At 32.7% G+C, this 23,690-nt stretch overlaps 1 protein-coding gene and 1 long non-coding RNA gene across 2 annotated transcripts; one reads left to right on the top strand and one right to left on the bottom strand.

Annotated features, from left to right (window-relative positions):
* Window positions 1-69: 69 nt before the first annotated feature.
* Window positions 70-14,685, bottom strand: LOC143064287 (G-protein coupled receptor-associated protein LMBRD2-like). Its single transcript, XM_076237025.1, has 13 exons — window positions 14,586-14,685; window positions 10,880-11,075; window positions 10,167-10,393; window positions 9,173-9,340; window positions 8,165-8,375; window positions 7,805-7,879; window positions 4,251-4,536; window positions 3,821-4,002; window positions 2,997-3,130; window positions 2,465-2,573; window positions 1,781-1,982; window positions 1,081-1,227; window positions 70-427 (listed from the first exon to the last, which is right to left on the bottom strand). Exons 2-13 carry the CDS (start codon window positions 11,051-11,053, stop codon window positions 201-203), a joined length of 2,142 nt encoding a protein of 713 aa, XP_076093140.1. The 5' UTR covers window positions 11,054-11,075; window positions 14,586-14,685; the 3' UTR covers window positions 70-200.
* Window positions 14,686-14,945: 260 nt separating this feature from the next.
* LOC143064280 (uncharacterized) lies at window positions 14,946-19,884 on the top strand. Its single transcript, XR_012975214.1, has 2 exons — window positions 14,946-15,087; window positions 19,245-19,884. It is a non-coding gene; the product is annotated as an uncharacterized LOC143064280 (long non-coding RNA).
* The last annotated feature ends 3,806 nt before the right edge of the window (window positions 19,885-23,690 follow it).

Raw genomic sequence — 23,690 nt, 5'->3', positions numbered from 1 at the left:
TATCACGACTTAGAAAAGTGTGATGATGATAATGTGAATGAAACGTCTTGACTAAGTACTAGATAAATACTAATCCTAATAGAATATAACCATAAGTGCATAAATTATTTTTAAATCTTATTTTCATTGCATCCTTGAACTACACTCTTTCGTACACAACCATAGAGATATTTCATTTAAACTTAAAACAGACATGGTATCTAAATATCATCAAATATTCCTTTAGGTGGCCGAGGTCTAGAAGATCCACTTGATGATCCGTATCTACTGGATGTAGTTCCTGGTCTACTAGACTGGTACCCTTGTGATATTCTGTTAGTATTAAAGTCCTCTACCTCTAACTCAGCTGTATAGTCCAAAGGTTCGGCTTCACGTAGAAGTCCAGTTTTATCATTCTCATCTGGACTTCTAGCAACAGACTGTTTGGCTGAAAAAAAAAATCATCTACAGTGAAACCTATTGTCCCTTGTCAGTAAGTGTCAAAATTATTTTGGTGTCAACTTCCTTTTACCTCTTCAATTCAAACAAACGTGAAAATCGAACAAAACGCAAAGTCCCGTGGGTGTTCGGTTTGGACAGGTTTCACTGTATTATATTTTTATCATAGTCAAATCTCTTTATCATAAGTATCTTGACTTGATCAAGAAAAAAGTTACAGATAGTGAACTGGGTAAGGTAATTAGAAATCTTTGAATGTTCAAATAAACTCATCATAGATACCAGAATTAAAATTTTATATTTAGGCCAGACGGGCGTTTCGTCTACAAAAGACTCATTAGTGACGCTCGAATCTCAAGTCTAAATAAAGTACGAAGTTGAAGAGCATTGAGGACCAAAAATTCCTAAAAAGTTTCGCCAAATACAGCCAAGGTAATCTATTCCTAAGGTAGAAAAGGGACATACCTAGTAAATAATAAAACAGCTAAAATAAATTTCCTTTCCTATATTTTATTCTTATTTATTTTGAATGTAGTGACAGGGCATAAAAGCTTGAGATGGAGATTAAACCTAAATTGAATGGACTGATTGATTGATTGATGTTTCCTTAACGTCTTAATTCTAATGTACAACTAAACCTACCTCTATTCATTTGGAAATCTCCAGCAGTTTCTACCTCTTTTCTGGCTGTTGCATTTCTAGAACTACTTGACCAGTCAACACCAAACTTTTCACTCCATTCTCTTTTTCTTTCGTCACTATTTGCCTTTCTCTCTAGTTTTCTTTTTTCTGATTTCAAAGAAAAAGTTTCAAGTGAAATGTTTCCATTAACATTCTTAAATTTCAAATTTGTTGTAATCATAAAACCGTTGTCTTGTATTGATACATTTAATTCATACTACAGTATAAAATATGATTTTCATTTTGATCAGATAAAGTACTTAAATCCTGCTTCCAGAAACCATAAGTGGTATTTAGCACAGATTTTATGTCAGCTGTATAACCCATATATGAGAGAGTAAAGTGCATTTACTGAAATGATTTTGATTTACTTTCTTTTTTGTCCACTGATCAGTAAAAAGGGGGGATGTGCTTAGTACCAATCAAAATCTAGTTTGACACCCTCACATAATATAGTGCCTGTCCTAAGTCAGGAACCTTGTAATTGGTTTACTTTGATTATAGGTTAGTGTTTCTTGTATTATTTTTTACATTTGTTGTTGAGGGCAGACTTTCATAGTTTCTGTTAAATTTGTGTTACAGGGTTGCTGCCTTATTGATGTAAACAACAATTTCCACTCACAAAAGGTTTTAATATAAATCTAAATAGTCTTTAACTTACCTCTACTTATAATATTCTTTCCCTCATCTATAAACTCCTGTGTCATATCATCATCTCCTATAAACTGTTGGAATCCCAGGAAATGTAGGATTCTACTTCCAAGACTGAAGTAGGTACATATACACAGCAGCACTATCATGATTGGGAAGTAAATGTTAAATCCATCCGATACTATAGATATCACATCCATGTGTCCCATTATCTGGAAATAGAGATTTTTTTAAGGAATATAGTGTGTATTGTTGCATTTCTTTATTCTACATTGGCTAGAGATCTTACAAAACATGTTTAACCTCATCACATTTTTTGTTCCTGTCCCAAGTCAGGAGCCTCTGGTCTTTGTTAGTCTTGTTTGTTTTAAATTTTAGTTCATTTATATGATTTGGAGTTTAATATGACGTCCATTTTCACTGAACTAGTACACATTTTTATTTAGGGGCCAGCTGAGCAGCATTGAAGACCCATTGGTGGACTTCAGCTGTTATTTGGTCGGGTTGTTGTCCCTTTCACATATTTCCCATTTCCATTCTCAATTTTATGAAATATTACTTTTCATAATTGATATCCTCCTGCTTTATTTCATTTTTGATTTGAAATCTCTCCATTAAATGTATCTTTACACTTTCTTTTGATACATGCACAATATTTGAAAGGATATCACTATACATGTATAACAATATTTACCTGAGTGTATGAGGTTTCTTGCAAGCGTTCATCATATGTTATATGACTATCCAGATGAATTAGTCCAAGAAAGTTCAAACAAAGTGGTGGAGTAAGTCTACAAAGCATCCTGTAAAAATACATGTATAAAACATAGTCCATTAAGTACTCTCTATATGAGCTGAAATTAAATGATTAAATGTACCTTTCAGGTTTTTCAATATATCACATTGTTTAGTTATTCCTCCTACACATACCATTTTTCATTTGCTTTTGTTGTGTTTTATCCTGTCGTTTGTTTCTGACCCAGCCCCCTGTATTATTTAAAAAGAACTATACATGCTTTGAACTCAATTTTTATATTTAAAAACAATCATGACCTTTATTGAAAGTTTTATGGTTTTAAAGTATTTACTACTTTAAAATTCATTTAGCTTATACAGCTTGCCTATACACTTTTTCACATGAATATGCAGTAAACATTTGAAAATTGCCAACTAACAACAATATCTCAATCTTATAGACATGGATATATCTGTGACAAGAAACTTACATTCCAGTGAATACTAAACTGTATTCATCTGTCTGGTGGTGGGGAGCAATGTAGTAAAAGTTAAGTATCTTGATCTGGAACACACTGTAGTAGGCACAGAAACACAAATAGGCTATTGTAATAATTGAAGCCAGCTGTAAAGAAATGTATTTATCATTATTTTGATGAATGCAGTTGGAAATGAGGTACAAATGTATTGATTTTATCCATGATCATTGATAAATTGATAAAATTAGAATGCAAAATCTATTTCTTAAAAATAACTATCTTTCAATTTCTTAAGGTTTAAAAGAAATCTCCTTATTTTCCGTACATGTATTAAAAAAAAGTTCTCTGTTCAACCCTGCAGCATCTTCATATGCTTGTTAAAAGTCAAGAACCTCATTGAAAGGTGATTTATTTTGTCATCTTAATAGATTTTTCTCATATGGAATATTTGGTGTCGATGGCAAGTCTTGATAGTCACTTTTTAAATGTATACTGTTTTCAGGGCGGGAAAGACCTGTCTCTGGTTGAAAGTGTAAATTGACCTCTAGATGTCTTTTGATTTATTACATTGTTTGGTTGCTGTCTCATTGCCATATACTCCTTAGATCTCTTTTACCCTTCTTTTAAGTAGACTCTACAGAAATAAACCAACAATCTGAATCTGGTTGTTCTATTGAGTTATATAATCAAACATGTTTCATACTAGACACATGTCTCTTTTGACACTGATCATGCTTTTACATTTTATACATTATTGTACATATACTCACCTCAATGTAAACAAGTCTAAATTGAAAACTCACCTCAATGTAAACAAGTCTAAATTGAAAACTCACCTCAATGTATACATAATCATAGTTGTGCTTGGCTACATTAAGGAACACAGCAAATAATGATAGGACCGGAGATTTAATGAAGAATAAGCATTCTGACCAGACGACCATGAAAGAGAAAATTGCTAAAATAACAGTGACAACTCGAAATGTCCATGGTCGTGCCCAACATTTCCAATACCATTCTGAAATTACATAATTTAAATTTACAAAAAACTCAAATATCATGTACCCAATAAACAATCTCAAAGAATATATATCAACATGACCAATATACAAACAATTTAGATGTAAACAAGGAATCAAGCTTAGACTTATACATTCACTAAAAAAAGTTGTGAGAACTCAAACTCTAAACAAAATCTTAATACACAATATTTTTCATCAAAAGAAGTATTTTGTTTCGATAGAGCAATACATTAAACAATCTTACCAACAGTTGGTGTATAAATACTACGCCACCACCCCTTTTCCACCATAAATGACCTTTTGAACCTTCTCTCTGGACTATTTCTATTCATTTCCTCATCCTCTAGATTGAATGCCTTCTCCATTAAATTATTCCATTGAATCTGTGTACGTCTGTGTGTCTGGCTGGCCTGTATCACACGTTTGTGTAGTTTAACAAGAGCTTTTTCACTAATGACATCTTGAGCAGCATTGTAATCTTCGTAATCATCTACATTGGGTTTAACAGACTTTCTCAAAGATTCTGGACACTGAAATCAATATAAATATAAAAATAACAGTACACTGTCACAACAAAATCAACTGAATACAGTATTGTGGTAGAGACGATTTCCACATCAACCACAAAAAGAGACTCCAACCAAGGTCATATCAGACGTTGAAACTGTCACGGACAGTGAGGATGAATCTTTTGTGGTCATGTGGAATGAACCAGAAAGTGAAAAGGAGACAGATGTCATCGTACCATCAGACGATGAAATTGATACTGTTCCTGATGAAATTGACGTTCCTGGTAACGTTGATGACGATCAAGTCTGCACCAGCGAACCGGATTCTGATTCAGTAGAGGACGCTCACGATGCTGATGATTAATTACAGACTCAAGATCAAAATGAAGAAAACGACGAAGCAAGTAGTTTTGTCCAAGATGCTCCAGTAGAGGAATCAGAAACAGAAGATGAAGAAGAAGAAGATGAAACAAGCGACAATGTAGTGAGACGATCCACCAGAATGAAAACATCGACAGCAACTACTAAGTACAAAGATTTTGTGACAAAGAGTGCTCAGAAAACAGATTGGATGATATGAGCAGAATATCTGAAGTCAGCTGTGTCTTCGGGAATTTTCTCAAAATACGGCGATGATGTTTCGAAGGCCATGCTGAAGTTAATTACGAAGTCAGATGATTGAGGATATTGAGGTGATTTTGTTTTAGACGAGGACGTCTTTTCCTTCAGACAGGGGGAAGACAGTTGATATGGATGTTTTAAAATATTTGATGTCATGGAAGACATTTTCTCAGAAGGGGGAGAATGTGGTAGAGACGATTTTCATTGATTTTATTATTTTAATCACTTCTCTGTATAGTTTATCATTATTACTTATTGATCAGTTTATCTATGTATTATTTAATCATTAGAGTATTTAGTATTAATCAGCTGTGCTTGACCGCACATTGGTAACTGTTTCTACCTGTACAATTTATATATCATTAGTTAGAAAGCTCAGGTGAATTTCTCTGTGGTCAAAATTATCTGTGTTCTCATTGGTTAATTGGGACATACCCCCAGATTTGAAATAGGTATATTGTTTGAGAAAAATGGAGAATTTATATTTACTTTAGTTTGTGCCATATCTATATTGTTTGGAATGGAATGATATTTCATTGATAGTCATTTGCAGTATTTTGGACATATGGAATTTAGTATATTCACTTTATAAGGTAAGAATGCACTTTATTTACTTTGAGTTGTATGAGAGATGAATGAATTGTATGTAACGCTTTAAGCCCTATTTGGTAGGTATAACCCTATATCTCTATATTATGTAAATGTGTGTAAAAGAGTTGATTCAGAGTATGATCTATATGAAAGCGTAGTTTGTAAGTAGGGAGATAGATTTTTGAATGATTATGAGAATGACCTTTGACCTTTATGTCATGAGTCTTATACGTCACATTGCTTTATATTGATACTACGTCATAGCCAGTAATTTTAATATATGATAACGAAGTTTATATTACTATTGTAATTGATTATAAAAAATGTTGTAATGCTTTGATTATATGGAACTATAATGTGTATTTGAATACTTATTGTGTTGTACATTGTTTGTAGGACCCATTGATCATACAGACATATATTGATGATAGAAGTAGAGCATTGGTTATAATGCTAATGTAATGCTGTTGATGTTATGTATAGCCTGATTCCACAAATTGGTAAGGCTTATCTTGATCTTTATTTATATACGTATTATTGATATACAGTGAAACCTGTCCAAACCAAACACCCACGGGACTTTGCGTTTTGTTCGGTTTTCAAAGGTGTTTGGATTGTAGAGGTAAATGGAAGTCGACACCAAAATAATTTTCGCACTTACTGACAAGGGATAATAGCTAGGTGACACAACAAACAACATTTTTTTTCATGTTGATTTAGATGAAAATGTAAAAATATCAGGAGATGAAGATACACGTATTGCTTCATTTTTGTTTATAAATAAAACGCCAACTTGTCGATCACGCTCGTCGTTTAGAAACTATAAATCCTTTAATAATGTCCGGCATGGAGCGATTTTGCTTTTATAATTATTTTCTCAGCCGTTAATTCACTAACCAATTTAGATTCCCAGTCACTGTCAAATGACGATCTGTAGTTGAATCGAGATTGTCATTGTACACACGAGTTCTCGGACTAAACTGGCCACCCGCTGATTGATACTTCGCCACAAGATAAGAGTGAAACAACAGCAGGGGTCCAGTTATTCTCGGACTTTATCGTTGCTAAATAGCTAACGGAAGTCTCTAGGAGCATCTGAATTATATATATATAGGGCCTCTAACGTGCATTTAATTGATCTAACGGATAGTTACTTTCTTGTCTTTATCGGTGATGGGGGCAGTTGACAAGTTTAACGTTTCTTTACAAAAAAATCCTTTGTCACTGAAAACATGGACACAAACAAGCTAATTAATTTGTAATAACAACTCACCAATTAATTTAACCTCAAATACCCTCGGGGATACTCTGTCATCCTGTGTATGTTTAATTAAATCATGCAAACAATTAAAAATACGTTTTTGACAGGTAATATTTTAATTCATATTTACTAACGAGCCTTCAAAAGGTGTTCGGAATTCTGTGTTGACAGGGTTCAGTTATTTCAGGTTAGATTAACGTTAATTGATAGGGAAATTGTGTGGGACTTTGAAAATTGTTCGGTTTAAACTGAAATTCGGTTTTATCAGGGTTCGGTTTACCCAGGTTTCACTGTACTATAGTACCTTGATATATGTTAATAGAATGTTTGATAGTTATATTCAAATGTAGATCATATACTTATTACTACGTTTATGTTCGTTATGGCTATGATATTTTAACTTTGTATTCATCAAATGACGTCAGCTTTTATAAATGCAAATATGTGATTACTTCATATGTAACTGTGATAATTAATAACTTTATTATATATTTGTTATTATTATTTCAGGGCTGTATTTATTATATTTCCTGAATATTAATAAAGTATGAAGAACCCTAAACAGAGTGTTGTTATACGATCCTTTAAAAAACACCCTGTTATAGTATTAAATCTAATCTCAAGTTCAACCTCATTTTATACTGAAGATGAATGGTTTGGTTTTAATTATGCAGATGCATAAAGGGACCAATCATATATCATAATTTAGATATAAGAAGACGTGGTATGAGTGCCAATGAGACAACTCTCTCATTCAAATCACAATTTGTAAAAGTAAACCAGTATAGGCCAACAAAACAAACAAACAAACCCTACCTTAGATAAGACTGTATCCACATGTTGTCTCAATGGATTATTGTAACGTACTTTGTCAGACACTTGCTTTATCTCCTGTAATAGAAGGGTGGTATTACAATTATATGTATGATCAAATCATACCTAATAAAGTCTACTTATATTATATGGAACATAAATATTGATATACATAATATATCCTTAGTGTAAACTTTTAATAATTGTGAAAACTTTCTTAAAACTAGTAGAAGGGGGAATATCGTTTCCAAGTTCAATTTTTAAAGATATTTTCATAAACAATATTTGATATGATAAAAAAATTCATACAAAAAAATTACAAAATAATATTTGAAATAGTAATTCGTTAAGCATTTCACTAACCTCAAGTACATCTTCAAGATTTTCTTCTGCTTCTGTTTTTTCTGTGCTAAGTTTAGAAATTTTAAATTGTGTCCTTCCCAACATATGTCCATGTTTACTACTATTCCAAACAGTGCGAGGGACTTCTACTAATCCATAACCAAGTAACAGGACAAGTAAGAACAAACCCCAGGTATTACTGGCTGTTATTCCAATCACTTTTAACTTCTCTCTGAAAAACAAGTAAAAATAAACCCAAGGTATATATCTAGACATTTGTTTGATCACTTTTAACTTCTCTCTAAAATACAAGTAAGAACAAACCCCAGGAATTACTAGCTGTTATTCTGTCAGATCACTTTTAAATTCCCTCTGAATATTTTTTTTTCTTTTATAATGATAACTAATTTATTAGTCTAAAGCTGTTTCAATTACCTTGCTGCTAAATCTTTCTTGAACATAGTACCCCCTGAATTTTTTAAGCAAGCATGCTTAAAATGGTAGGTGATATAAATCAACTACGTTTTATTTTATTTCAATTTTTTAATTTAAATGTTTGATCTTTTATTCAAGCACTAGAATCTTAGAATCTGCATTAATAAATTGATGTTTTTCTCACAGATACACAAACAAGAGCTACCAAAAATAGGTAAAATTGCATTAACTCTTAAATAAGAAAATCCTACAGAATTGTACTTGACTCGTGTTTTATAGTAAGCATTGATGTATTTACAATTTTTTTTAACTACTCGCCTGAAAAACATTTTTACAATATATTATTTACTAGACATCCAATAAACAGCAATAGTTGTATACTGACCAAACAATTTTTTACTTGCCTTAGCTATCAACCTTCTTGCTAGCTATGAAAACTGCTGTTGCATAAAAATTATTGACACCTCAGCAATACATGTCAGTTTGGCTAATGAATATATGTTAATCCTAAGCAATAAATACCAAATCAGCAAATATAATACTTAACATTGCACCATCTTATTTTCTATTTGAAAGTAAATCTATTAAACTTACGCATCAATATGAAGGTCAGGTCTTGCTGCTACATAAATCAAACAAATTCCAAATATTAATAGGTAGGTTCCATAGTATATGGCGTTTTCTATCAAAGCTGTCTTTATCTTTCCTGCTACACTGAAATCTCCAGCCGTTGAATAGGACTGCATCAGCGGTAATAGTAGCCTACGATAAAAACAAATCTAAGGTAAGTAATATACTCAATCTAAATCATCTTCAAATAAAAAGAGATGTAAAATGAAAAAGCAAGATGGCGGCATAAAAAAGCCAAAAGACATCAAAATCTATAGAAAAAAAGCACATTGATTAAATTATTTGTAAAGCTAATCCTACATCGTACATGTACTTCTTAATACCCTTATAAACATTTAAAGTAAAGTAAATGTGAATGTGTCTTCTTTTAAGTAGTCGTTAAGTTAGCATTTTACTGAAAGCACATACTTAAAGGATCTTAAAAAAGAGTAAAACAAATGGTTGTGCAGATAATTTTTGCTTTGATTAGTTTTCTTGTGTGCTTTTGAAGATTAAAAACAAATAATTAAAACTGTGCATACATGTTCTGATTTTTCTTGAACCAGACTGTTTTACATTGTTATTTTGGGGCCTTCTATAGCTGACTAGGCGGTATGGGCTTTTCTTATTGTTAAAGGCAGTGCAGTGACCTATAGTTAATTTCTGTCATTTTGGTCTCTTGTGGAGAATTGTCTCATTGGCAATCATACAACATCTTCTTTTTTATGTTAACACATCTCACAAAGATATTTATGACAGAAAATATAATCTATCTACTGTGGATTCATCTATTGTCGTGGGTACTAATTTTCGTGGATTATGGAAACCTTACTTATTCAGTGGATATTTTATTTTGTGGTTTTGCCAAAGTCTGCATACAAGCCTACATATAGAAAATTTGTCATTCGTACAACATTTAATTTCTTGGTTCCATGAAAATTGGTATCCAACAAATAATAATGAATCTACAGAATCTTACCATGTAAGGAATTGAGACGACCAATATACAACATGCCAAAGTGCAGGTAAAACATTATCTGGTACATGACTGAGAGGTTTTTGACATGGAGAAGATTCTGCACTATATTTCTGTGAAGGTGTTGGTCCTGGTGTTGTAGTCGCATTTGTGGTATCAGTGGTATTAGATGGGATTGGAGTTGTCACTGCAGGAGGCTGGTTGTCCTGAAGGCATTGTCTGTAAAATGTCTGAAATAATGAAAAGTTACATGTTTATTACAAGGGCTCTCTATAAACTTAACGATTTAAAAACTTAATATATATACATCATATACACTATTTTGAAAAATAATTGTTGGCTCTGAAAAAATTGGGACAGACAGCAAAAACAAACTTCAAGGTTTAACAGAGAAGTTCTTGAGAATCATAGTTTGTCTTTATTCATGTTGCCAAACATAATTATACATAATTATGTTTTCCATCTTGCAAATTTGGTCAAATTAAAATCTGAATAGTACATATATATTATTTTTACCTGTACAAGTAAGGTACAAAATGTGTTGAACATTTAAAGTTAGTATCTTTTAAAGCTCCATACATTCATTGTACATAGGTTAAAAAACTATTATCTGTCATCAACAAGAGAAGATAATTGCATTATTGCATACATTTGTAAATAAACAAATTTATATCTATTTACAATTCATTTGTAACTTATGTGAAAGTGATACTTACTGAAGAAACGTCTAAAGGTAAAACAAACACTATCAGGAAGGAGAAGTACCATGCCACAAATGTTGCTAATGTTGTCAATGCGTGATTCTTCCTTAGGTCACCATAGCGATGTAATAAAAATGCAGCTAAACAACACGTACATATAATCTCAACAACAAGGGGACCTGCACTCATTCTATCATTATGGAATCTGCAACTGAAAATAAACACCAATTTAATGTCATCTTAGTACATTTGTACATTTAAAAATTAATATATTATCATTCCACTGTCAAATATATTTTGTCCAAGCTCGATCTGGCTTTATAAACTCAAGCCAGTTCCAAGTCAGAAACCAGCTGTTGCAGTGGTTGTCTTTTGATGCTGTATATCATTTTATTTCTGTTCATATTTGTGCATTAATCTGGCTGTTATTTTGTGTGCCACTCCTTTAAGATTTTGCTTTAAACAAGTGAAATAAAAGATGACATTCTAAAAACATTAACACTTTTTTTTTTGTGAATTATTTTAACGAAATGGATAATGACTATTTTCATTTTACTTCTACCAAGCTAAATTGTATTTTATTTTACATGGAACACATAACAATAATACCAAATTGGCTTTGTAAATACCAATGAACAGTATCCTTAATAAATTACAAGTAATAATATATCATCTAATCACAAAAATACATTTCATTTAAAAAAATCATGAATTCATAAAAATATAAACATCTTCGTATTCAACATAAAATTGAATAAAAAAAAGGCTGTGAATGATTGTGAGATTCCAACCTGTAGAGTGCAAATTGGAAGGAGTGATGGCAAGGCCGTAGCTACCATTGAGGCAAGTGAGGCAATTGCCTCACTCAAATTTCGACACTGATTATTTTTTTTATACATATACAATATAATAGTCATTTGTTGTTCTGTCTCAACCTTAATTTCCATATAACTTGTCATCATTCCTTTTAAACTATTCTTCCTGGTTATAACTCAGCATCTCAACGGGTGATGTTTCTCGATAACATTAACCTAGTAATGATAATCATCATGGATCTCTAGTTAAAAACAGGCTTTTGCAGAAAAGGAAAAGCGACACTGAAGGTAAAGAAGGAATAGTTCTAGTAAACTAGTTTTTTTTGTGAACAGACTCTGAGTATTGTATATAACTTCATAAGAACAATCCAAAAACGATAAGTAGACTGACAAATCAAGTACTGGTATTCGGAAGGGGACAGTTCTGTCTTCATATTCTTTCTCCGTTTAACCAACTTTTGACAAATCAAGTCATCGCAAGGGGGCAGTCCTGTCTGCGTATTCATTTCACGAACTTTAATCTTTCTCTTTACAGATAAATAAAATATAAATGATATGAAACATGCATGTATTACTTTCTATCCATGTTTCTTTAACCTTAAAAATTGAAAGAATATCCCATATATTCCAATTTGATATTATTGAGGAATGGTAGAACCTTTAACACAGGATTTTGTCTTTACTTATTCGGGACTACGGAATTTCGTTTCTTTATATTCGGGTTTTCAGAATCGGACACCCCATACCCCTAAATTTATAGATTCTGGAACTAAAATACCACCAACTATTTCCAGAAATAATTTGAAATTATGGACCTACATGTAAACATCAAAAACTCCATTCCAATTCCCCTGTACCCATATCATATATACTCTATAGATAGAATCATATACATTTATCTTATCTCATTCTATCCCTAGTTTGTCTACTCTTTGTCAGCATAAAAGCCAGTTTAATATTTTGTAACTGCAACTGTATGATGGTGCTTACAGGAAAGCTTAATTCCCTTTTGCAAACAAAACTGTTACTACCGATGCTGCTACCAAATTGCTGATACAGAAGGAATTGGAAGAAGACATTGATCATTGTGTTGCTGATAATGTGCTTCCTTTAGAAACACAGAATGCCCTAAAACGACTGAAAACTTGGAAAAGAGCATGCATGAGTGGCGAGAGATTGTGCGGGCTTGCCATGTTCATCACGATAAGGATATCAGCAGACCAAATTATGATTCTGAAACGAGTTGACTGAACCGGCCAGCCATAGAAAAATTTGGCAAACTCTACTGAATCGATGTTTGTTCTATGTTCTGGCAGCAGACTCAAATCAGTGATATTTGGATGATTATCTTACATGTAAATTTAAATAAAGTTGTTAAAAATTTGGTGTTAGTAAAAGTCTTAAAATATTAAAAAAAATATATAAAAAGTGTCCAAATTCAAAACATTATCAAACTCTCTAAAAATGCCTAGAATGCAGGATTTTGCACCATTCATTTCATACCCTCCAAAAAAATTTTCAATTATTTTGCCTCACTAAGATAAGATGTCTAGCTACGGCCTTGGATGGGAGTGAACATGAACAGACCACAGTGGCGGATCCAGAACTATTCATAAGGGGGGCCCGCTGACTGACCTTAAAGGGGGGGGGGGGGGGGGTGTTCAAGTCATGATTCAGGGAATCCCTATATCAGCAACCAAATTTTGGACCAGGTGTTAGAAATGTCATCACAGTATCGGGTCTGTTCGCCCTGATTACATGTTTGACCTGGGTCCATTTGCCCTGAATTAGTTTGCCTTTGTTTTGTTCTCCCAACTTTATTATTATACTCATAAAACATGTATTATAGTAGTCTCAGTTATACTGCATATAGTGACTGAATACACCTTATTGGTATTCGTCTGATATTACTGGACATCACACAGGTTCCTGAAAAATTTTGACATCAATAATACAAAATATCTGACCTGGGAAAAGTGATTGTTGTACGACGTCAATAGTTCAAGCGGGACAGATTCTCTAGTCAGCTGGGAATAGCGGTAAGGTGTAAAGAATATTTTTGTTAACAAACATCAATAAATATATTCTACTAATCTATGCATATCAAAGGGAAACTAATGAATTGGTTGCAGCAATACAAATATTTGGCAAATATTTCAACACACTTAACCCTCTTGCTGCCAGAGGGACACATATGTCCAGACCGACTGTGCCATAGGGACATATATGTCCATGTTCTAATTTATGCAAGCTTCTCATCATTGATGAAATTCTTTAAAAATAAAAAAATTAAAAAGTGCAATATGTTTCTGCAATGGCTCTCAAATGTAATGATCATTACGACATGACTTCATATATCGAATGACGTCATTGTTTGGCATGTCACATCACAAACATTGAGCAGTCCTCTTTCCTGGCACATGAAATGCAACACTGAAAAACATATGGCAGCAAGAGGGTTAAACATATTCTGTTCAGATAATAAACATTATGCACTAGACAGCAAAAAAGGAAAACATATAAAATCAGGGAAAGTGGACCCAGAGGGAACATGTATCAGGGCGAACAGGTACTAGGGCAAAAGCGAATCAGGGCAAACATGAATCTAATCGAACGTGAATCATGGTGAACGGACCTGGATTCAGTCATCGCTGAAGAGTTACATGTACATGTATATTTAGTGAAATTGTTTAGAAGGATCTGAAAGTGAGCTATAGAGGCAGGTGACCGCTGAAACAAGGTGACAATTAAAGCAGGTTTGACTGTACATTATTAAACGACGATCTGGTAAATAATTTGGTAGAATAATAATTTTGCAGATGACATGATTTTTGCTACTTTTAAAAATATTAGATAAAAAATTTCGACCATCACTATTTTCCACTTGGTGTTAGGCATGTTTTTACCGTAATTTAAAAAATCAGCGTTAATGCATTTTCGAGTAAAATAGAAGAAACTGGTTAACTAATTTGCTGTCAGCATCATCTGACGTCACCAATCGATTTACAGTGAAATTCTAACAAGGAAATCGAGTTTCGCGTTAATTACATCGTAATCCGGATAATTGCTATTAAATTGCATAGAATCAATACTTCCCAACAAAAATTGTAAAAATACATTTATTCATAAATTATAACGCGAGAATATTAAAAATAAATATGAAGACAGCATTGTTATTGTATTTTTAAGAACAATTGCAAAAGTAAAATGCGTAAAATATTTCGTTGTTCCCCGTTAATATTTTTAAGATCGATATTTACTTTTCCATATCCGACTTCCGTCTTTTTACAACAGAATTTGCAGTAAAACAAATGAAATGTTTAGATTCTGTAAATGAAGTCTGTGTGTCAATATTAGATAAAAATGATTGTTGTCAGTAAAACCACCATACACGGATTATTAAATTTTGTAAGCATCATTATTGATTAATCAAACATCCTTTAATTAATGTAAAAATGAGTTACATAAACGTGTTATAACTCGATTTTTTTAGATTCATTTTACAAAATTCATTTAGTTGTTCAGATTTATACACATTTCAGATTTATTATGAGAGTTTTGTCATATGATGCCAGGGGCCTCTGTGGCCGAGTGGTCTAAGTAGTTACTACTGTAATCGCTAGCCAGTCAACACCGAGGTTGAATGAACTTACAGGTCCGTAACTAGCCTCTTATAATAGTGAAGCAAAATATATTCACCTAGCATAGCTATGTGGAAAAATTTTGGCAAGGGGTCTGGGGGCCACTCAAGGCCACCAGAAGCTCTGAAAAAAAGCCTCAAAATCGTGCATTCTGAGGGTTTTCCAGACTTTTTCTTACATTAAAACGAAATCAATTTTTAGCTATTTTTTTTTAACAATATTCTTGTCTCAAGGCAAAAACATAGATTTAGTGTAATTTAAGAATTAGGTTTTACGTGGACAGCTTTAAAGGTAGACCGATATGTAGGATTAAGCAAAAATCGTAATTCTCATTATAATTAAAATCGGATCTGTCTGTTCTTGTCTTGTATTGTGCTTTGTTTACGACTAGATTTAAATATAGTGACAGTGCAGTATTATACTTTAAGTACTGGTTCTGCTTAAGTCGACACTAAGGACCATCTTGACCTTGATTTAGGTTACTAATGATTCTTTTATTGTTGAAGACCCCCAGCAACTATCAAGATGAAGAGCAGGAATAAAAACTTTGACCATTGATCATTTGTATTTTTCTCTGAATTGACTATGTGTGAGATTAGGTCCTGTGCAAGTTTACTACACATTCCTTTATTTTCTGTTAAAGGGTCTGAACACGACTTAATGCAAGTTTAATCCGTCAATGTATGAAAAGGTCATATGGTAATACATTGATGTTTTTTTAGTAGATGATTTGATACTGGAAAATTGGTGGTCTTACTTTAATTTATACCATGTCAGCTATCTAGTTTTATCTACACAAAAAAAACAGTTTTGTATTCTTTGAAATCAAGTTCAATTCTCAATGCAGAAACGACCATTTTTTTCTGTGTCCAGTAGCATCATGTATTCTCAAAATATTTAGCACAATGTCTGGGCATCGGTGGACATGCAACATTGCAAAACCACACGTTTACAAATGAAAAGCAACACTCATACTATCGTCATAAAGTAGGACAATAAATGAACAAAAGACAAACCCAGGACACAGAAGTACAAACAATAGACCATCAAATCTGAAAACTAATAGTAAAATAGAAACATGGATCACGAAAAACATGCAGGTGCGACATCAGAGAGTGAAGAGAACTTGCTTCAGATTACAAGACACTTTCCGTGAAAACAATTTGATAAGAAGACAATCTTTTGTTTCAGTTTTGTTTTTTTAAATTTCCAACATGAGTCATTTGCCTCAATGTAGTTACGACCCTGACTTATACATTAGTGCCCACCTTAAACTTGCTCTGAGGTGAGAGTTTTTGCTGTTTGTTGAATGGTCACAATGTCACCTTATGCTCAACAATAAAAGCACAGTTTTTAGGCCTTTTGTACTTTTTGCAGGCCAATAGTTTTCACTTTGATTTAATTGTTTTATATCTGTCATATCGCTCCTTTTATAGCTGACTAGTAGGTATTTGTTTAACTCAGTGTTTAAAGCTGTACTGGTGGTCTATAGTTGTTAATTTTTTTATACGACCGCATTGGTCGTATATTGGTATGACGTTGGCGTCTGCGTCATCGTCGTCGTCATCGTCCGAATACTTTTAGTTTTTGCACTCTAACTTTAGTAAAAGTGAATAGAAATCTATGAAATTTTAACACAAGGTTTATGATCACAAAAGGAAGGTTTGGATTGATTTTGGGAGTCTTGGTCCCAACATTTTAGGAATTAGGGGCCAAAAAGGGCCCAAATAAGCATTTTCTTGGTTTTCGCACTATAACTTTAGTTTAAGTGACTAGAAATCTATGAAATTTTGACACAAGGTTTATGACCACAAAAGGAAGGTTGGGATTGATTTTGGGAGTTTTGGTTCCAACAGTTTAGGAATTAGGGGCCAACAAAGGGCCCATATAAGAATTATACTTGGTTTTCGCACAATAACTTTAGTATAAGTAAATAGAAATCAATGAAATTTAAACACAAGGTTTATGACCACAAAAGGAAGGTTGGGATTAATTTTGGGAGTTGAGGTCCCAACAGTTTAGGAATTAGGGGCCAAAAAGGGGCCCAAATAAGCATTAATCTTGGTTTTCGCACCAAAACTTTAGTAAATAGAAATCTATGAAATTTAAACACAAGGTTTATGACCATAAAAGGAAGGTTGGGTTTGATTTTGGGAGTTTTGGTCCCAACAATTTAGGAATAAGGGGCACAAAGGGTCCAAAATTGAACTTTGTTTGATTTCATTAAAAATTGAATAATTGGGGTTCTTTGATATGCCGCATCTAACTGTGTATGTAGATTCTTAAATTTTGGTCCCGTTTTCAAATTGGTCTACATTAAGGTCCAAAGGGTCCAAAATTAAACATAGTTTGATTTTAACAAAAAATGAATCCTTGGGGTTCTTTGATATGCTGAATCTAAAAAAGTACTTAGATTTTTGATTATTGGCCCAGTTTTCAAGTTGGTTCAAATCAAGATCCAAAATTATTATATTAAGTATTGTGCAATAGCAAGAAATTTTCAATTGCACAGTATTCAGCAATAGCAAGAAATCTTCAATTGCACAGTATTGTGCAATAGCAAGAAATTTTCAATTGCACAGTATTGTGCAATAGCAAGAAATCTTCAACAATTGCACAGTATTGTGCAATAGCAAATATTTTCAATTGCACAGTATTACGCAATAATTTTTCTCATTTCAGATTTCATAAATAAAAAGAAAATTTCTTCAGACATTTTTTTGAGAGGATTAATATTCAACAGCAAAGTGAATTGCTCAAAGGCAAAAAAAATATTTTAAGTTCATTAGACCACATTCATTCTGTGTCAGAAACCTATGCTGTGTCAACTATTTAATCACAATCCAAATTTAGAGCTGAATCCAGCTTGAATGTTGTGTCCATACTTGCCCCAACCGTTCAGGGTTCAACCTCTGCGGTCGTATAAAGCTGTGCCCTGCAGAGCATCTGGTTTATTTGTTATTTGGTCTCATGTGGAGAGTTTTCTCATTGACAATTATACTCTATCTTATTTTTTATATTGTACCGGTATACCAATATATTTTCTTTTCTAATATACTGTGACAGGATTTCTTCGTCCATTAAAACATTTGGTAGATACTAAGTCAGCTGTAAGCGGTTGAGCTAAGAAAGTACTTCTTTAGCTCAGTCATTTAACACACTGCCTAGCAACACAGAGGTCCCAGTTTCGCGTCTAGGTGGAGACGAGCAATTTTGTAATGAAATTCATTCTCTCCAGTTACAATACAATATATTTTAGATTGACTTCTGTCATAAATTATGATAAACAAACAATTAAAGATAAAGAGTCAGTTGGGAAGTTCAAAATGACCATAATCATGATAGTAAAACTAAAAACAATTTAGGATTAGCACTTTAATTTTCTATACATTGAAATGAGAACTTTTTTCCTAAATAAACATGTTTTTTTTTTAAATTTTAAGTTACTAGCTGTGTTTGTGTTGCTTGACTAGGTATGTATATGTTATAGCTGCTGGTCGATTTATTTTATTTTTTTTATTTTCAGTTACTAGCTGTGATTGTGTTGCTTGCCTGGGTATATGTTAAAGCTGCTGGTAGATTTATTTTGTTTTTTTTTATTTTCAGTTACTAGCTGTGATTGTGTTGCTTGCCTGGGTATATGTTATAGCTGCTGGTAAATTTATTTTGTTTTTTTTATTTTCAGTTACTAGCTGTGATTGTGTTGCTTGCCTGGGTATATGTTATAGCTGCTGGTAAATTTATTTTGTTTTTTTTATTTTCAGTTACTAGCTGTGATTGTGTTGCTTGCCTGGGTATATGTTATAGCTGCTGGTAAATTTATTTTGTTTTTTTTATTTTCAGTTACTAGCTGTGATTGTGTTGCTTGCCTGGGTATATGTTAAAGCTGCTGGTAGATTTATTTTGTTTTTTTTTTATTTTCAGTTACTAGCTGTGATTGTGTTGCTTTCCTGGGTATATGTTATAGCTGCTGGTAGATTTATATCCATCAGGACATTAGAAAAGCAGTTCCCAACCTCATAGATTATAAATCATACTATAGTAAAATGGAGGTGAAAAATGACAACTCTGCCATACTGAGTAATTATGAAGTTCTACAACTCCTGTCTGACATTCACACTGGAAGAGGACAAATCAAACCAAACAAGCACCAGAAAAACCTTGCAACTATTACCTATGAAACTGTTAAATATCTAGAAAATACACCTTGCAAAAATCAAAGTCCACAACTTATTCAAAACATCATGACTGATTTGCAAGCATTTAATTTAACAAAAGCAGAAAAACTACAAATTTTGAATCAGTGCCCAACATCAGCTGTTGAAATTCAATTGATTATAGAAGAAAGTGAAGAACGTTTAACAGAAGACCAGATTTATCAGCTGTTAGAAATCATAACAAAATATAACGTAACAAAAGAAGCATCTAACGCTGGAGATGAAGAGATGGAAGACGAGGAAGATTCTGTTGAACAAACTTAACTCATTTACATATATATCATGCCTCTAAATTAAATTTCTACGTACTTGTACATGTATTTATATATAAAAAAAATTAGATACTATTTATTGTATTGCTTTGTAATGAACACAGATATCTTTAAATAGGATATGGAAAACTAACTTACATATTGTTAGTGGTTTATAAATCTTTTAGGTTGTTGTTTCCCTGTTTTAATATTGATGGCAGATCTAAAGAATGTATGCCATATTAATGAAATCAGGACAAGACTTTTTGTGTGTTAATTTTTCAATTTCATTTTATGGATCTTTTATTGCTTTTTGTTGCCTAAACTTTCTGTGTATCAATAACTGTTTTCAAAATAACTAAAAAATTGAGAACTATGAGCATGAGTAGGCAATAATTAGTTTCAGTAGCTCTTTATTTTTGTAGGTCTTGTATATTCTTGACAAGATTTTTTTTTGCTATTTTCAGATTCTGTCTATCTGTTTGTCTGTTATAGTGTTAAAAGACAATTCTAAGGAATTTAAAAAAAAATTTATGCAAGTATAATACCAGGTGCTCCGCGTGGCGCAGCTTATACGACGCAGAGGTCGAACCCAACACAGTTGGGGCAAGTATGGACACAACATTCAAGCTTGATACAGCTCTGCATTTGGGTTGTGATAAAATTTTTGACATAATATGAGTTTCTGGCACAAAACAAATGTCAAGATCTTACAAATCTATTGCACAATATTGTGCAATTAAAGATTTCTTCTTCAAACTTTAAGAAATTTGGAAAAAAAATTGAAAACTACTACCAGCCCCTTTTTTTTAGCAATTAGTCCAAAACATTTCTTTAGACATAATTTACAAGAAGCGTAAGGAAGGTAAATCTGAACATACCCAAGATTGTATGTTAAATGATCTTGAGTTACCTCCCTTACACTGCTTATTTAAATTGTCTTAATTTTCCACTGACCAGAAAAACCTAGTTTTTCCCCCTTTTTTGGCCCTTTCACCCCTAATTCCAAAACATTTTCAGAAATGACCCGCCAAAGTCAATACTAACCATCCCTTCATGGTATGGAAACTTGTGGTATTATTTCAGAGATATTTATACACTTAAACACAAGTTATTGTCTGGAAAATACAAAAATGCTTTTTTGGGCCCTTAATTATAAAACGGCTGGAACCATAACCCCAAATATCAATCCCAACCTTCTTTTAGTGGTATTGAACCTTCTTATTAAATTTCATAGAGATCCATTCACTAAACAAAAGTTATTGTCCGGACAAGTTATTGACTAAAAACTACACAAATGCTTATTTGGGCCCCTTTTTTTGGCCCCAACTTCCTAAACCATTGGGACCATAATACCCAAATTCAATTCAAACCTTCTACCTGTGGTATGAAACATTGTGGTACAATTTCAGAGCAATTGAAATACTTATACACAAGATGATATCCTGAAAGTAGAAAAATGCTTGTTTTGGGACTATCATCCCCAAAATCAATCCCAGCCCTATAAAAAGAAGATGTGGTATGATTGCCAATGAGACAACTCTACACAAGAGACCAAAATGACACAGAAATTAACAACTATAGGTCAGTGTATGGCCTTCAACAATGAACAAAGCCCATACCGCATAGTCGGCTATAAAAGGCTCTGAAATGACAATGTAAGAAAATTCAAACGAGAAAACTAACAGCAATTGATGTTAACAAAAACATATATGTGACACATAATCAAACAACAACCACTGGATTACAGGCTCCTGACTTGGGACCATGTCAATTTTTGCCCCAATTGTTCAGGGGTCATATCCAGCTGTGCTCAGCAAAGCAATTTATTGTGGATTGATGTAAACTTGTATTTTCTTGGATATTTAAATATGTGGATTTGCCAGTCTGCACACATGTCTAAGAAAATAGTTACGTTCATTAAACATTTAAATATATGGTATACCTTTACCCAAAAAACCACAAAAGTTGATATCCCACAATCAATTATGAATTTACTGCATGTATATATTATAGACAAATATGTATATCTTTTATTGATGATTGTCTTTGCTGTTTATATCTTCTGTTGACCAGTACCTATGATAGTTTTCCTGATGGAAGGCATATGTTATCCTGATCTGCAGGTAACATCTACTGCATGTCAAATATCAATCTCTTCAATAGTTATGGTAAAACAAACAAACTTTTGTCCATGAATACAAATTTTCTTAAATCAACTTCAACAGTAACATGAAGCTTATAGAGATTGGCAGAAGTACACCTACGAACCATCTTATGTCAACTTTGCATAGAGTTAAAATCTTTGACAATATCATAAAAACTAATAGTGTCTCATCCTTCACAAAAGGCATCAGTCAACCAACCTTTTTCTGGATCTAATATTCTCATTTATGAAAAAATTATATCTCCAAACCAAAACCACAAAATATAATAAATCCTACAAATGAACCTTATATGCTTGAAATATAGTTGACCTTTTGCACATCTAAGAAACAAACTTAACCAGGAAAAGTTAACATTGATCAATGAACCGAGAAAATGAGACCAACTTACCAAGGTCAGGTGAACCTTGCCTGACAGACATTTTCACTCTCCAATTTTTCCCATTTTACATGCTTTAATTATAGTTGACATTTTAAATATAGCATCTTAGAAAAAACTTAACCAGGAAAACTAAAGATTGACCTATGAACCATGAAAGGTAGGTCGACTCATGGTCAGATGATATTTGCCAGACAGACATATACACATACAATCATTTCATACACCAAATATAGTTGACATATTGCCTATGGTATTAATAAAAACAGACCAAAAAACAAAAACTACACATTGAGCAAGTAACCGTAAAAATGAGGTCAACGTAAAATAAAACATGGTAGACTGACATGTACATTGTTAAATATTTTCATAAGCTAAATATAGTTGACCTATTGCATACAGTATTAGGCCAATGACAATGGACATATAACAGACAGAAAATTCATAACATGAGACATCTAAATAATATTTATATAGCATTCAGGTCTCTAACCTTCTAAAATATAAAGCTTGCTAATGCCGCCACTACACTATCCCTATGTCAAGCTTTCTGCCACAAAACATGCAGGCTCGACAAAAACTCAATCAACCCAAACGACCTACCTACATGGACATCTGTTTCAGGATTCAAAAATGTAATAAGGTTCAAGTAAATACAATAAACCATGTTGAAGGAGTTTCAATTACCAATATTTGGTTGTCTTATCAGCATCATGGGTAGACCTTCTAGTATTATATGTAATTCTATTAGTGTCCTGAATAGACGTTAGTACAATGTAATATTAATCAGCTTATAAGCATGAGGTGTGCCTTTTATCTTTAATATGTTTCTAGTTACATTGTAATTCTAGATGTTCTACAAGAACCGAAATAAATTTGCACCTATTTTACACAATAGATGTGTGACTATTGGTTTTCTCTTTCATGGGGTTGCTGTTTAATAAATATATTTATACTTTTCGTAAGTTGAAGGTTTAATAAGCTGTATATGACTATGGATAACGTATCCTTGACATTCTAATAAAATAGATTTCCCAAGTGGTGCTACTGTATTTGGATAATTATTTCTGGTTAAAGACGGATTTAATTTAGCAACATTTTTATCTGCAAGGAAATTGATAATAACATGTTCTTGTCATTTTTTACAGTTAAGAATAAAAACTAACAAGAATGTGTCCATAGTACATGAATGCCCCACTCGCACTATCATTTTCAATGATCAGTGGATGGTGAAATTGGGGTCAAAATTCAGAATTTTAAGTAAAAAAATCACATCATAGTGAACCTGTGCACTAAGTTTCAAGTTGATTGGACTTCAACTTTATCAAAAACTATCTTGACCAAAAACTTAAACCTGA

The sequence above is a fragment of the Mytilus galloprovincialis genome, chromosome 1 (assembly GCF_965363235.1).
Source record: "Mytilus galloprovincialis chromosome 1, xbMytGall1.hap1.1, whole genome shotgun sequence".
Taxonomy (NCBI): domain Eukaryota; kingdom Metazoa; phylum Mollusca; class Bivalvia; order Mytilida; family Mytilidae; genus Mytilus; species Mytilus galloprovincialis.
The sequence above is the reverse complement of the archived record's forward strand: the minus strand, read 5'-3'. Positions and strand labels throughout refer to the sequence as shown.